Raw genomic sequence first — 17,304 nt, forward strand, 5'->3', positions numbered from 1 at the left:
ATCAAATTTCCCAGGTGTCTGAAGATTCTTGTTGTCACAGCTCCAGCCCAGGCACGTTCTCTGGTATTGTAACTTTATATAGTGTGAGTTTAATACTAATTGGGTAGGTAAAACTGTGTAATTCTCAGGAAGAGAAACCTGGAGAATGTTGAAGCTTTTCAGCAGTGGCTGCGGAAGGCATTGTCAGGGGAATAGAAGGCATACTCGGGCTTTACTGCAAATACATCGTTCATCTGCTAACGTTGATTAGTTAGAGATGAAGTGCTTGGTAAACCACAACTAGGGGCACTTCAGTAAAGTAAAACTAAAAGAAAACAAAAGGTGAGAACTGCAACCAAAATAATTCAAGAGTTAATGTAGCAGAAAAAAAAAAAAAAGGCAAGTATATTACACTAAAGCTTTAGTCAACACCCCTTCTAGTATAATCTTTTACACTCTGAGTTAGGGTTAACAGCCAGGAGATGTGAAAAATCATGGAAAAGGTTTCCATTGGCGTTGGCAATAACCTCGAGTTGCAGGTTTTACAGAGAATACTAAATCTCGCCTCTGCTGCTGCTTCCAATCTTTGTTAACTTTAAATTCAGAGAAAAAAAATAACCAGTCCCGCCCTGCCCGCCTGTGAGGAATTGTAGCCAAAATCCTTCCCCCTCCTTTTACATGTTTGACCTTTGTTTAGTCTAAAGCAGTCGCTGTGCAATGCCTGAAATTCCTTTTCACTAATACAGCTGTTCTAAAGATTAAAAATAAAAGCAAAGCAGCTAGAGGTTACGGAACAACCCTCGCGCCCCTGCGCTTGAAGGCCAGAACGGGCGTTTTGCGGGCGTGAAAGCCAACCCCGCTCCGCTTTCGCTACCGTTTAGCGCTTCCTTTGACGCGTGGCTGCGTGACGTTGAGGATAAAGGGAAATATTGTTGTTTGTTGTTGTTTTTTTTTTCTCGCGGGCGAGGGCTCTTCTCGCTCGCCCGGCCGGGCCGAGGCCGCGGCCTGCGCGCTCGGCCTCTACGCGGGCCGCCGGGGCCGCCTTCCCGCCCTGGGCCCGGCAGCGGCGCTCTACCGCGCCTCTCTATGATACCCCTCGTTTGGAAACCGCCGGGTGGAGGCGGCGCCAGAGCGGACGCTCTAGCCTCCTCCTCCGGGGCTCCTATGCTGCCCGAACTCTATGGTGGGGATTTCTAGGCGAGGCCTCCGCGGGGACTCTATGGTCGCAGCCCGCCCACCCCGAGCGTCCCGCGCGGGCCCGCCGTGTTTACGATGCCGCCGGCGCCGGTTTCCTGAGGCGGAGACGGGCGCGGCGGCGGCGGCGGCGGCGGCGGCGGCTCCTCTCCCCACGCGCGGCCACCGGCGGGGCCTGGCGGGCCTCTGAGGTAAGAGCGGGCGCCGCCGAGGCACGGGCGGGCGGGGGAGGCCGGCCCGCCCGCCCCTTCCCCTCCGCCGCCCCCGCCGGCCGCGGGCCTAGGCCAGGCCGAGGCGCTCCCCTCAGCGGCCTGGGCGCCGGCCGCTCCCCGCCGCCCGCGAGGGGGAACGGCTGAGTCCCGCCACAGGCCGGGGACCGGGCTGCGTGTGGTCGTTCCCCTCACTCGGTGCCCGCCTCTCCCCTTCCCGACGGGCGGCCGCTGCGGAAGGACCGACCCCCGGGGAGTTTTCCCGCCCCGGCCAGGTGCGACGGGTTCCCCGTGCGGCCTGGGGTCGCTTACCGCCCCCCCCCTCCACCACCTCCACCCTCCCACCACCTCCACCGGGAGAGGCTGCCGCCGGGCCCGGGTCCCCGCCTCGCCCCGGGTGTTGGTTCCCGAGTCGCGGGGCAGGGTCGGTGCCACGGAGGAGCCTCCTGGATCCCGGGGGGGGGCGTGGGGGTGTCGTGGGGGGCTGGAGGTGTGGAGAGGCCCCCCCCCCCCCCCCTCCTCCCCGGGCTCCGGCTTGGAGCACCCGGCTAGCGACTTCAGCCCTGTTTGAGTGGGTTTTCGGTAAAAGGGCAGCCGTGGTCTCATCCCAGAGACACTTGAGATCGACCAATTAAAAAAATAAGAGCGATTACCACCTATCGATGGCAGTGATTACTCGGTTTTCCCTTAATCTTGACCGAGTACCGCGTCTCCCAATGAGTATGGGTTTGTAAATGATCTCATCGATATTTTCCTGTCGCAAATACCAAGGTCCCTTATGTCAATATAACATCTACGTTTTTAGACTGCAGGCTTTCATTTCTGAAGCCGCCTGTCATGGGAATGCTCACTAAGCTGCATTTCACTGTAGAAGGCTGGGGCAGGGGGTGAGTGGAAGAAAACACATATGGAAAGTACTCCTGAACTTTGAAGGAGTATTCTGGTGCGTGTTCGCAGAACGGGATCCAAAACTGTAACTGGGTACATTGACTCAAGTCTCCTCACTTGCTTTCTGGCATGAACTGGTAGGATGTGCTGTCCTTCGCCTCTGTCTTTCACTGATTCCTGGAAAAAACTGGAGTTCTGTCTGTCTTCTGGATGAAAAAACTTTCCCCAAGTGTCTTAATTGCAAAACTAAGTAAATAGTACTTTTAACTGCTGTAGCTGGTGAAGACACCTTGAGACGTTAAAGAATCCAAAATTTAACCAGATGACTTGAGTATAATTTCACCAAATGTTTTAAATCACTTTCTGTAACTTGTGTATGTCAGTGTTTTACTCTTGTCACTTAGTATTTGAGAATAAAATTCTGTGTCCAGTATTCTTTGCTTTCTGACTTCATAGAGTCTTTTAAAAAAATCAGTTGCCTCTTACAAGAGGTCAGTACTGAAATATCATTCAGGCCTTTCCTCTGCTAGATTTAAAAGGGCAAAACAGAACTTGGTTTCTTCCTTTGGTGTTCCCGCACTACAGCTCACTTCTCTTTGCCTTAATGTACAGCTTTTATATTCCATTATTTTATTCTTTGCCTCCTGATTATGCTTTGAGCTTCATCTGAGGCTGGGAATCCATATTTTAGTCATTTTATGAGCATTTAACTAGGGACAATCACTGTCTCAGATAATCTGCGTTGTAAGCAGGCAAAAACAAAACAGTAAGGATGAGAGCAGTACACTGTTTATGGGACACTGAAGTAAAGAGTGATTCAGAGTAAAATCTTGTGAAGATCGTTAACTGCACGTGCGTAATATGCCTGTAAGGGGACCGTCTCTTTAGTATTTTAGGATATTTTTCATCAGGCTTAGTGAAAGTTGCAGGAATGAGTTTTTCTTGTTTATTTACTTGTTCTTTTTTAATTGATAGTCCTCAGTCATTTAGGGTTTTTTTTTAGGCATTCTTGAGTGGTGTGGTGGTTTAAACTAAGGAGCATGGTATTAGGAGGGTATATATGAACTTCGGGATGATAAATTAAACTTGTCCACAATGAAATGTGACATTCCTGTTTGTGTTTAAAAGGAAGATACGTTTGAGACTCAAACTCACATTTAAAGTGAGATGAGTTTCTTTGGCTGGAGAGAGATGATTCTCAGAAGTTTAAAAGTCCTTCAAAACAAACTTCATAATGCTACTATTTTAGAACCTTTTCATTTAAATTAAATTACTTTGGAGATGCAGCTGCGTGGAGGCATTGGTTTTATTCTGAAACGCATCATCCTTACCTATCTGATTATAAACCCATGGTTTTCATACAGATTGGAACAGTAATTATTTTCTGGCTAATAAAACATCAGATGTTGCTTTTATGAATTCCTTCCTGTCAGTACGTGTAAAACTCTTCCTTCACCCCAAACTATACAGCTCGTTTCAACTAAGCATATATTCTGTTGTTGGAAGTAGTTTTAACTGGTGTAAAAAGCTGAAACCCTGATATATTTTCCGTCTTTGGTGGTACTTTTCAAAGCTTTGAGAACTTGCAGGTTGAGGTTTTTCATTAGAACTGCCTTTCTAAAAGCTGCTAGATGGTAATCGCTGTTTCAGGTGCTCACAGAAGGCCATTCCAATGGAAAATTTGTTTTTTTCCAGCTAAATAAGTTGTTTTGACAAGATAGAGGCATGTGGGTCTTCTTGTGAGACAGTCATGCAAGGCCAAATAGCGTATTGCATCTCCTTTATCCCTTGGAGGATATAAGATGCCGTGGTAATTTTCACTTTGTTAAAATTGCTTGCTAAATATTTTTTTATTAATAATATTTTACTAAGATTCATAGATGTTGGATGAATATTTAGTTAAATATCACAGAGCAAGCAGAGATGAAGTGAACTTGAAAAATCATATTTATAATGGGAAATACTTTATCTTCTATTTCTGTAAGTAGAACTTCACACCTGTGAGAGAAAGATCAGCAAAAACCTTTGTGCTTTCTCCCTGGTTTGTTTATTTTGGGTGGTGTAATATCTATCGGTTTCATTGTTTCTTGCAGTCTATTTTGCTGCTGTTGTCAGTATTTCATGGGGCAATAAGGCAGAGAAAAACAGTAAGAGAGAGAGCGGGAGACAGAATGTGGTTTAGCACTACAGAAATGAATTGGGTATTTCTGTAGCACTGGAAATTTATTTCAGTTTTTGCTGTTGACTGGATTTCAGTTTGACAGTGCCCTGTTTACTTGTGACCCTTAGTGTATTTCCCTTTACAGGGGTATAAAAGTAGATTTTCCTTTATAAAAAGCTAAAACTACATTAGAGGGTATACAAAGTTGCATCCCTTATATATGCTTGTCGTTAATTCCGCTCTTTGTTTTTTATAGCTTCAAGATACTTAAATTACTTTAGTTCTCAATTTTCCTTAAAAAAGAAAAAAAAAAAGGAAAAAAAAGCCAAAGCAGTCTTTCTGACTTTCAAGTGAGCTCTGCAGCAGTAGCAACTGAAAAAAGAAAATGTTAGAACCGCATCGCTCCACTCCTGCACTGGGGCTGGTTTCTTGCAGGCATGAGCAGCGTGAAGTCGAGCAGGGTGTCAGTCAGGATCCTTGTCTCCGATTCACGCTCCTGACGATGTGGAGGGGAAAGCCTGTTGCATTAGCAGCAGCGGTGACGTGATAATCTTAGCAAAGGCAGTCGGGATAGTTTTGATTAGCTGAAGGTTTCCAGAAGCTGGGAACAGCTGAAGCACTGCCTGGCTCCCGTGAGCTTTTTATTCCAGAGTGAAGCCTTCATTTTGCTGCTTCAGCTTAAACTATGGAGAAATTGTTTTATGTTTATTGACATAAGTATGTTGGGAAGCTGTATCGTGCTGGAGAACATTTGTTCCGTGCCATAAAGGGTATGGTTTCATCTATCACCCAACCATCAGTTTTCTCTCCACAAAGTCCTGTTTTAGTAACTTATTTGAGGAGTTCTGCAGTGGGACTCCTCAGATGAGTAAGGATTGCAAGACCAAGATTCTGGTCTTGGTGTACATTGACTTTTTACCCTCTAAGTATACGTCAGGCTGCAAGAGCTGTGGTTTATCTCAGTAGGGAAAAATCAATGACTCACATTTCCACAGAAAGAAATGTAATTTCCAGTCTCATAGCAACTGTCCTTTCAACAGTTTCAAACCTTCTGTGACAAAATGTTTAACACTCACCGATCATCTTTTAATGCTCTAGGCTGGTACGCCCACTCACCCCACCTAAAAGCATGCATTTTTACATCACTATATCCCCCAATATTGGAGGGGGGATGCTGTCAAGATGTTGAACAGTTAAATAGAAAATCTTAGAAATGAGAGAAGCGTTACTGACTGTATTACATGGAGACGGAGTGATTTTTGCAGGGTTTAAAATTCAAAACTGTGTTCTCTCTACTTTGATTTTGAATCCCTGTTTTGTTTTTATACACCTTCAGATGTTTTAAAATAGGTTTGGCTGGTAGCTTGGATAAAATATTTTGGAAAATTATTTTACTTAGAGCAGATGTTCTTTAGTATAAACGCTTTATCTTGGTTTTCTTCCTAGATCTCATGACTTCACTTTGTTTATTTTTATGCAAAACCCGGGAAATCAGTAAATACATTTGACAGCCAACTTCAGCACCGGGTAGGTCTGAACTGGTGCTGACAGACAGTTGGAGTGCAGGTGTTGTCAGGGCAAAACGGGATGCGTCTCCCGTTCCGAAACGGGGGTTTGTGCTGCTCTGGGCTCCAAGGCCTCGAGAGGCGGCGTGCCAGGCGCTGTGCTCGACCTGCCCAAAGCCACGGGGCGAGTCAGTGGAAAGGCTCCTACTGTGCCTTTCCCTTCTTGTCCCCATGAGAAGGCATAACAATGCTCGGGGTATTGTAGGGGAAGTCACAAAAAATGCTGTGCTTATTCCATAATAGAAGGTGACATCGAAGGACAAAGAACTAATTAAAAATGTCCAAATAAGACTAAAAGCATTATACACTGAGATTCTATAAAGTGTCAGTGGAAGCTGGGCACCTACCTGCTGTTCAGATTTATCATTGACTGAATTTAACTCATTACTTTTCTTGTAGTTGATTATGGAAGAGGTGCACAAGAGCAGCAGTAACAGTTCAGTGACGCCTTCACAAACATCAGCTGTACAAGGTACAACACTACAGGCAGCTCAGCTCTCTCATATTGCTCAACAGGTAAAGCCTGGGCCAAATCTCAGCAAACATTTGAGGTAGTTAAGAGCCATTTTTTATGTACTACAAACTATATTAATTCTTGAGTTTTAGAAACACACAGAGAAGAAAAAACAAAAGAAGCTTGAGAAAAATGTACTTGTTTGTTGATGGATGACGCAAAATTAATAAAATGGCTTGTATTTGAAAGACCACGATTAATTTTTGTGCTTGTATGGTGCAAAAATGCAGCCCCACGTTTTTGTTAAATTGCACGTCCTTTGAAATCATCATCAACCTGACATACAGAAGCTGCTTAGTAATGAATTGAGGGGCTAATTGTCATTTTTTTCAGAAAAAGCATTTACAGCTCCTTTTGCAGTAATGGCAATCCTGTGTGCTCAGCACCATGGAAAACACTTGGATTTTAGCCCAAATGAACACATTTAATGTAAAAAATCATATCAGTTTGGAAATTTTACATACTCACTACAAGGTAACATCACTTTCAAAGCTTTAACCTGACTTCCTCATGATTCAAATTTCTGCATCTGAAAGAGCATCTCTTTCTAGGTAAAGTCTGCTCCCTCAGCCACATAGCCCTCCTGTGAAACAGCAAAGTTTTGCAGCTCCTCCACCGTTTACTCATGGAAGCGATGTAGATTTTGATGCAAAATGTAGATAACTGCATGAGGCAAAGACAGGGTAGACTATCAGCAAGCATCCTGTTGTTTGTTTACAGGCTATTTTTCTTATCTGTTTTTTGTAAAGTTGCCAATGTAACTTAATATTATGATGTACGATAGAAAAGTAGTACTAAATGGAAAGTTAGCTGTATGAGTTTTAATGATCCCTTCATCTTTTCATATATTCCAGATTAATAAAAGTAGTGAAGAAATTTGGTGAGGAAACTGGTTATTTACTTATGCATCTACGTGTATAACTTTAATCAATTTTTAAGTGCCATGGCTCGTGCGAGTTCAACATCAAGACTACAAATCTGTTAGAATGTAAAAAGTATTTTATATAAGAGTAGCAGTAGTAATTAACTTTTTGCTAATTAAACCTAGATTCCAGCAGCAACATTTATTGAAATTGGTCATTTTAAAACATTAAAGAACAGATGCTCTAGTTTTTATTTGGAAAAATCTGCTTTTTGTTCTTCTTCCTTGTCCAGAGCTTGCATACCTTGTCTCCTTCAGTTTCCTTTCTGGTCTGGTGTCTTTTGTACAGCCCTTGTGCCTTGAACTTTCTAAGTAGATTGGTCAGCTTTTGCTATACTTAACTCTTGTGATTTCTTCTCTGTGAAATCTTTGAACTGTGGCCTCATACCAGTTGCTTAAAAAAAAAATAATCCAAGAACACCAAATATGTACATTATTCATGCTACTTTCTGCATTGCTTTAGTACTGTTAGTCTGATCTGTCCTAAGCCCTCAGTCTTGTTGATCATTTTATCTTGATGTAGATTTCAGTGCCCTAAACTCCTGTTAACTTTAGTGAGAATTAAGGCTACTTATTGGGCACTTTTATTTCTGCTTATCTAAGCCTAAGACACTCTTAAAATGGAATCAAAACTTAAAAAAATAAACTGCCACAAATGTGGGGCTTTATCTGTGCATATGGATGGAGTGACATGAAAGCAATCATGCTCACTTAGTCTCAGTGTTGTGATTCTGAAGAAGTCTGCTTCATTGTGGTTCATTTAGAACTGCATGTATTTAAGTTGCAGCATTTTAGTCTTTTGCACATAATGCTACATATTTGATTTTCCCCCTAACCTAAGGCAAATAAGTAACTGTTTCAGCCTTTTTTGTATGCAGATATGTATCTCAAAAATCTATATCTTTAAAGGATACCTTCTGTGACTTAACTAGACTTAAAAGAAGCTTCTGCTAATGCATGTTCTCCGCTAGTCTATCTACATGTATATACACTTTCTGGATACTGTGGAACAAACGCTTTTGTTAATGATTCTTTGATTTGTTGTAGATGTCTCTAAGAGGTCCTGCTCCCCTGACAGTTGTTCAGCTTCCTGGAGAACAAGTCCAGGTCCAGGGAGTCATTCAGACAGCTCAGTCCTCTTCTGTAATCCACTCACCTCAGGTGCAAACAGTGCAGGTAACTACAGAACGTCTGTTAAATAACCAAGAATCCTGTTTTATGTATGTGAAAAGACTTGCAAAGGCTTGTCTGACTCAGCTAACTCTGCCAGAGTGCCGCCTTTCTGGCCCCACTGTAACAGCGAGCAATCCAGTGACAGTATTTTGGGGATACATTGTTCGTAATGATTATTTGGGCTTGAAATATTTATAGTGCTGAAGTCACCTTTGGAGTTGAAATTAAACTCTTTGACATTGCCTCCCTTTATAAAAAAAACCAAAACAGAACCACAACTCTTTAGTTGGTGCTCTTAACAGACATGCAGCCATAACCATACAAATAAGGAGAATATAGAATAACCCAATGAAGAAAAACGTGTGTTTGGAAAAGGTAGACCTGAATGATGGTGGAGGAGCTGTTGATTGCTCACCTCATGTATGCTGTAACTCCTTTTCTGTGGTACCTAAGTGTTCTGCTTGTGTCTCTTACTCGTTTGCCATGTGATTTTTGTACAAGCCACTTCAGAGTGGTGCCCTGGGGAGTTTACAGTTGAGTCTGTTACTACTTCATTCAGTTCTTGGCTGCAGAGAGCCCTCTGGGCAGCATGGCATTGAAGTTACACTGTGAAATAACTGCACTAGTCAGCCGAATGACTGGAAGAACTGTGCTAAAACACATTAATTTGGCACCGATCCTTTGTGCTGTGCTTATCTATTCATACAACATTAAATTGATAAACCATGAAAAGTAAACTCATAATGCATTTTCAGCTGTCATTGTTCCTGTAACATCAGATCACGGAAAAGAAAACACATTTCACTTTGCTGAAAACAGTTAAGCATCTGTTTTAGTAGGTTGTCGTTACTTGAGTCTCCTCTGTCGGTGCCTTTCCTATCATCGTGTTCTAGTTGCAAGGCCCCCACTGACTACATTCTTTCCTTTTTTTTTTTTTCTGCAATTTATGAACATTATGGCCTTGTTGCTCAAAGGGAAAGAAAAAGTAATACATGAGCAGCTTTTTTTTTAAAATGTTGATAGTAGGTTGCTCTTTTTGTCTCTGTAGCAGCAGTCAAGTGAAAAATGCTTTTCCCAGAGCTGCATGCATTCTTCTTGACTTTTTGTTGCTGGCACACAGATAAGTACAAATAAATGTTTTGTTAGCTTGTATCTAATAAGGAGCATCAGAGAAAAAAATAACACTTGCCAACTGGTTGAGGACAAAGTGGAATAAAGAGAAAATTATAGATAATATTTTGCATATTTACTCCCTGATATGCTGCTGCCTTAAATATTATTTTCATTTGACTCATATTCTGACCAACAAAATACACTGCTCTTCTGTCTGTGTAAAAGATTTTAAGTATTTTATATGTTTGTCTCTGTACATAAATGGTGTTCCTGTTTCCTTTCCCACCACCTCCTTAGACAAATTTAAGCGTGGGAGTGGCTCACCTTTTCAGACTGTATCAGCTATTAAGATCGTTAGGCTTGTATGATTTTTATGAAAATAATTAACCATTTGTATTTCTTCACGCTGCTGTTTTAAACATTCTGGATTGATTAATCCTGCAGTTTAATCCAGCTAGAACAGCTAGCTTCAGATGGTAGACATTTTTGAGCTTTTAATGTGATAAGTAGTTTGGGAGAATCTCTTGAGCTTTTCTTTTTTGCATTTGTGTAGTTTTTGTGCAGCTTTAGCTCATATACAATTAAAATGTGTAATCTCTTCTGGGTATTTCTTCTGAAGCATACCGGATAACCATATGGAATGTGTTTTTTAGGTATCTTTGTCTGAGAGTGAAGATTCTCAGGATTCGTCAGATAGCATAGGCTCTTCACAGAAAGCTCGAGGCATCCTAGCTCGTCGTCCATCTTACCGGTAAGTACTATATGTAATATATTTTGTATTTTTATTTGAAACCGAAATAGCAACTTCTTTCAATATCTGTATATATTCTGTCAACCTCTAAGTTGTTGGGTTTTTTTATCTTGAAACGTGCATTGGATCTGTTCATGCAGCAAACGTTTTGAGGATGCCATGTTAGCTATCATTTGCTACAAGGAAACTTTGACTTAACTCATTGGAGATCAGCTTCAACATGGTGTGGTATAGGGAGAATTGTTTATCAGCTGTAATTTTACTCAATTATATCATTTTACTGAAATTAGGACTGCAGTCAATGCCATATCCTAGCTTTGCAAATAATAAATTTGTTAGAAACTTAACACAAAATTTAGTATTTTTTACAATAATGTTCTGCAAACTTTAAGACCATTCATTAACCTAGCTGATAGTCCTGTCAGTGATTATTATTCCCACTTCTGCCACTGCTTTTCAATTTTGAATGTTTTATCCACTCCTCTTAGTACTTTCTGACAGCTTTATCTCATCTTGAATTATGTACCAGAATAAGTAATTTAGGAGGGATTTTATTATTTTGCATGCAGTCAGAAACGGTGGTGGAAAGGAGCAATTCTGAATCTTCAGTTATAGTAGCCAGGACAGGAAAATACGAGCTGTAAGCAGAGCTTCTGTGGGAGAACTGTTTAGCCGTGTGGGTTTGGGATCAGGAGTTGTCAGTTCTGCTTTTCTCTTCGTATAACTGCCACTAATTCATCCTTAGGCCTGGGGTAAGATGCATAAAATTCATGCTTCCATTGGTTCTTCTTTTAAACAGAGGTGTGTCTGTTTTCATAGGGCATTGTTATAGAGGGCATGGGTTGTTTGGGAAGCTGTGCAACAGCTAAATTAAACACAGAAAAGAAATGTAAAGTCTTATTGTGTACTGAAAGAGCAAAAGATCTAAGTTTTATGCTTTTCTGTAGTAATCTACTCCTTTTTAGTTTATTCTGACACCAGACAGAGCAAACTGGTTTTAATTGGATATACAAAGCCTATTCTTGAGAGAATTAGAGGATCGAGTTGTAAATCAGAAAAATCTCTTTAACAGGCCAGTTGTGTATCCCCGGAAAATGTTTATGATGGAAACTCTGATGCAGCTTTTACTGAAATAAAGCGATGCAGCTGCAGCGCTAGTTTTTAGCACACTGTTTTTCTGGAGATTACTGAAATCTACTGTAAATGGTGCAGGTTTTCATTTCAGGCTTACCAGTCCAAACATCTAAGGCTCTTAGAGGATAATAATTGAAAATCTGGAATTCGTGCTGATTTGCACATACTCATACTTTATAAATCAGTAGCTGACTTTAATTGCTCTTAGCTCATAAAATTATTCAAATATTTAAATAACAAACTAGACTATATAAACTACAGAAATGTAATTACAGGAAGAGTTTGAGGCAATCACCTCATACAAAATTTTGTTAATTCCAAAAACTGTTGTACATCAAAATTTTAGTGTTTAAGTCTGTAATACTAAATATAGTAGTTTGTAACTATTGTTGCAGTAATTTGTAGGTTTTGCCTACTATTATAGCTGATAAAGAAATTTTTTTTTATAGAAAAATTTTGAAAGATCTTTCTTCTGAAGATACACGCGATAGAAAAGGAGATGAGGAGAGTCCTGGTGTCTCTACTGTTACATCTATGTCCGTTCCTACACCTATCTACCAGACAAGCACTGGACAGTACAGTATGTTATACAAAATATATGCCTAACTGGACACATTTTTTATTCAACTTGCCTCAAAATACAGATATTCTTTTTGTTATATATTTGACTAAGATGAAACTCAAAAGGTTTGGTTATTTAACAGTCAGTGAAGTTAGTACTGTTAATTACATAGAAATAGACTGGTATCTAAAGACTCCAGGTAAAGTCAATGCTTCATTATCTTAATTTTTGCATATTAAGACAAGACATTCAAAGGATGTTGTTACAAAATACACAGCAGTCTTCTAGTGTTAGATTTAGTCCAAAATGTAAGATCAGTGAAGATACCATAATATATAAGATAGGGCCACACCAAAAGGTGTTCCTGTGGTATCAGGGAGGTAGCAAAAAAAAAAAAGGATTTGTTCATTTGATTTTATCCCTAGTATTCATTGTGCCTGTGAACCAAAAGGCAACCTGCTCCTTTCCATCCTTTTTCTCTGAGCTGGGTGTTCATACTGCTGTTTCTCACTTCCTCCCCTCTCCCCGACGCCTTTGCCTGTCTGGAATTTTGCCCTTTCTTAAGTATGTTTCCACAGAGCAGCCACCAGCTGTGGTCAGCGCGGGTCCACGTGGAGCTGGTGTCTGGCACGGCGCAGTCCCAGACCTCTTCTCGCAGAGGCCACCCCTGCAGTTCCCCGCACTACCAACACCTCGCCACTTAAACCCAATATGTTCATAGAATCCTAGAATGATTTGGCTTGGAAGGGACCTTAAAGATCACCTAGTTACAACCCCCCTGCCATGGGCAGGGACACCTTCCACCAGACCAGGTTGCTCCAAGCCCCATCCAACCTGGCCTTGAACGCTTCCAGGGATGGGGCAGCCACAACCTCTTTGGGCGACCTGTTCCAGGGCCTCACCACCTTCATCGTAAAACATTTCTTCCTTATATCTAATCTAAATCTACCCTCTTTCAGTTTAAAGCCATTACCCCTTGTCCTATCACTACATGCCCTTGTAAAAAGTCCCCCTGCAGCTTGCTTAAGTTTAGTAAGAACCCAGCAGCAAGATCAGGTAGTTGAAAGTGACGGAAGAAAAAAGCCTGTTAAAACTGTCAGTATTTTTCAGCAGTGGAAACAGATGTGCAGTCTACAGATTTACCTCTATCTGTATGTTATAATGTATAGCTACAACTATTATTGTGCATGTTCCTTTTTCTTTAAGTTGCCATTGCTGCAAACGGATTACAGCTGGCCAGCCCAGGTACAGATGGTGTGCAAGGTCTGCAGACACTAACAATGACAAATGCGGGTGGTACTCAGCCTGGGACAACAATACTGCAGTACGCACAAACATCAGATGGTCAACAGATACTCGTACCCAGCAACCAGGTGGTGGTGCAGAGTGAGTACGCCTTCTTGAAATGGTTAGAAATACCCGTTGCTAACGCAAGCCTAACTTTCTAACGCTACCATGTTTTGATGTCTTATGCTATTATCGCAACAGCTGCGTCAGGAGACATGCAGACTTACCAGATCCGCACGACGCCAACTACCACATCCCTTCCTCAGACTGTGGTGATGACATCTCCTGTCACTCTGACATCACAGACAAGTAAGACAGATGATCCACAGTTGAAACGAGAAATAAGGCTGATGAAGAACAGGTATGTAAGTGCACGTGATTTTGATTTGTTAGATTAAAGTTCTGAAATACATCTTCAAAGCACAAATTACGAGTCTTGTGAGCTAACTTTACTGATTGTGCCATCAGGATGGTATGCTGCATCCAGCGACTAAAAGCATTGGAAATTCTGACCAAAACATGCTACATGTTCTGTCTGACACGCTTTGGAGAAAGCAAATTGTTTTTTCCATGCAGATTGACTACCAGATACTGCTAAACTTCATGCTCTCCACCTATCGTTGTGTACTTTTCAGTTTGTTTTGTTCAAGATTGCCATGCCAGTTCTTTCCGCCCATGTTGGTCAGAATCATAACATTCATAAAATAGACACATCTCAAATCTAAAATAAACAATTACTTCTGTTTGTCTGTTCCAGGGAAGCTGCTCGAGAGTGCCGTAGAAAGAAGAAAGAGTATGTTAAATGTCTGGAAAATCGAGTTGCGGTCCTGGAAAATCAGAACAAAACTCTAATTGAAGAGCTAAAAACTTTGAAAGATCTTTACTGTCATAAAAGTGTGTAAGAAAAGAAGGTAAAACTTTTGTGGACTGTTTAAATTTCAGAGGAGAATTTTTTTTTTATACTGAATTTTTTAAACTAGATGAAAGGTCAAAAATGAAACTTTTCTACCTAGATTTCACAACTTAAAGACTATATAGATTTTATTTACAACATGTTGGTGACAAAGTACAAAAAGGAAACAAGAAAACCTCACCAAAATTCCTGCTGGCACAACTGGAAACTTTATAAAGTCAAGATTGCATCTACAATAAAAGGACAGTGATGTTTTATAAGGCAGGTGATTAGAATTTCTTTGAAAATTTCTACACATGCCTCTTGTAATGGAGGCGATATTTGGTTACAATTAAAGTGTGGATGAAATGGAATCCTTGCCATAGTTGACATTATTAGTAACATTTATAACCAGTATATGTTTTGATTTCTTACTCTTTTTCAATCCTTACTTTTTCTTTTCAGTTATTTGTATGTAAATATTTTTATTTTAACCTGTAAGTTGTCATTTACAGGTGCAGATGATAAAAAAAGCTAATACTTTGCTAGAGGTATAAATTATGTTTACTCTTTCTCAGCTGACAGTTTAAAAAGTTGGGGTTTTTTTTCAATGTTTGCTGTGTTTATCAAATTTGGAAAGGATCTGCAGAAAGCAGTGAGAGGCCTAGTCCTGAAAATGTCTGAGGCACATGAAATAAGGTGTTGACTTTTCTTAAGAGAATTCAACACATCCAATTATTTTTAAGTACGATGTGGTGGAACGAGTACTGGTGAACAAAAGTTTCTGAAGAATGATTTCACAATAGTTTGTTCTTAGTTGCTGGGCATGATAAACATCTATAATTGAAAAATAAATTGTGTGCTGATTATATATACAATTAAACATGCATTGCTTATTCTGTCTGGAGATTCTACTGTGCTTTGGAACATTTAAACCAAATAGAAGAAGAACAATAAAATAAAAAATTGAAGATATATACCAAAGTGTTAATGAGGTTCTAATATATGGTTTATATGCTGAAAGTAGTGCAAAATTTCCGGACTAATTTTGTAAGGTAGGCGATATTTTGCAAAGTAACGGTATCTTTGTAAGAAAATACTCTATTGAAAACAGGTAGATGGTTGGTATATTTTGTAGCTAAATTGTGATCTTTACAAATTCTGACATTGAGTTTATATACGTATTTTGACAGTTTATATATTTCATTTTAGTAAACAAATGAAATATTTTGTGAACCAGATTTTCAAGCATATATTTTTATGGATAGTACAAAGTCAAATGAGATCCTCTTTGGTGTAGGAGATATTTGAATTAATTTTGTATGTCTGTAGGCAACTTGCAAAAAAATGGATCCTAAAGAGTGTTGGGAAAAAAAAAGAAAAAAAAGAGATCAGGGCTTTTTATTCCCCACAGTTGATAATATCTGCACATTAGATCTGATTGCTATCAGAGATTCTAGTTTGTATGATTTTAATTTGTTTCAGGTGAAAATTAAATGTCTGACATGATCAGGACTCTTTTGGGTGTAGAATCTCCATTCTTGGAGATACTCAAAAGCCGTCTGGATGTGGTCCTGGGCAACCGGCTCTAGGTGACCCTGCTTGAGCAGGGGGGTTGGACAAGGTGACCTCCAGTGGTCCCATCCAGCCTCGACCATTCTGTGATTCTGTGAAATAGAAAAATGTGTATGCAGTGCTTATTGCATGAATAATAAATACACTATTTTCCATAGTTAGGATTGAATCCTGCTTCCAGTTATGTCAGTGGGAATTGCACTATGGACTATGCTATTAAAAAGGTGTTAGAGCTACGTGTGTGTGTTGTGCTAGCTCAGATCTGAATGAGATTAAAAGACGTACTCACTCCCTAGATGTGTAATGCTTATCATATGGTCAGTCAGTGTTTTTTATTTTACTCATTTTTGAATTAATGGACTTCTTAGCAAGCAGAGCTCTCTGCGAATGGTATGAGAAAGACTGCATTCCACAATCGCATTGTTAGTGGGCTATAAAAATGGGGTTTTTTTCTGACGTTTCTAAACACCTGATTGTTGTGGACATGATCCATGATACGTTTCCTTTAGGCCAAACTGGAGTATACATTTCTGTTCGCGATCACATCAAAAAAGAGTGCTTTCATTGCACGTCAAAAATAATGAGCAAGGTTGAGAAAGTCATTACATTAGGGAACTGCTCCAAAAGAGGTCTCCAGTGCCTCCTGTTTCTGTTAGAGGAATTTCAGGAAAAATGAACACCTTGGAACGTGCTTAGCACCTCAGAGAATTGGACCTTTTCGCTCTGTCTCCCATCAGGTGTGTGTACGCTATTTGGCATATGTTTAAGAGGGTTTGACCTACAGTACTGAAACTAATTTGGTAACTCCTCTGTATGGTGTTTTGATCCTCACTGTGTGCCGTTGTTCCTTTACCTTCTTTTGTAATACAGAATAATAATAAAAGAAGCTATCAAGTGTTAAGACTGTAAAAAAATGGTGGCCAATTCTTTCTGTATTCAGCAAGTGAAACAAACGTAGTGCTGCCAGACATAACGTTAGTAAATTTTTATCCTCTTAAAATAGCGTTTTGCAAAGAGCAGCTTATTTTTCATCATGGAAATATTAAACAGTAACATGAGTTTGCTCTTTAAGTAATCACTTATCATGAAGTACTTATTTTGGATTTACTTCAAAATCTAGATTGTAAGAGAGTAAAATTGATATCCTGAGAGTGAGAGATATAGTACCTAATACTGTTCTGCTGGTTATTTCCAAACAAAAGTACATGCTTTATATGAATTGTAAATATTTGTTGAAACAATTAGATGGTTGCAAATTTTGACCTTGGTAAATAAAGTCGCCAAAATATAATTCTGATGTTCCTTATTTATTTTTAATTAACATAGTACTGCAGTGTTTCCTACCAAATGTGCATACATTGTGTGGTATCAGGTCTTTTACAGTT

At 40.2% G+C, this 17,304-nt stretch overlaps 1 protein-coding gene across 1 annotated transcript; it reads left to right on the forward strand.

Moving 5' to 3' along the window:
• Nucleotides 1-1,127: 1,127 nt before the first annotated feature.
• ATF1 (activating transcription factor 1) lies at nt 1,128-17,210 on the forward strand. Its single transcript, XM_049818533.1, has 8 exons — nt 1,128-1,364; nt 6,396-6,512; nt 8,480-8,608; nt 10,372-10,469; nt 12,053-12,183; nt 13,372-13,551; nt 13,654-13,813; nt 14,210-17,210. The coding sequence occupies exons 2-8, from the start codon at nt 6,402-6,404 to the stop codon at nt 14,352-14,354; spliced, it is 954 nt and encodes a 317-aa protein (XP_049674490.1). The 5' UTR covers nt 1,128-1,364; nt 6,396-6,401; the 3' UTR covers nt 14,355-17,210.
• The last annotated feature ends 94 nt before the right edge of the window (nt 17,211-17,304 follow it).

Source organism: Accipiter gentilis, chromosome 16 (assembly GCF_929443795.1).
Source record: "Accipiter gentilis chromosome 16, bAccGen1.1, whole genome shotgun sequence".
NCBI lineage: Eukaryota > Metazoa > Chordata > Aves > Accipitriformes > Accipitridae > Astur > Astur gentilis.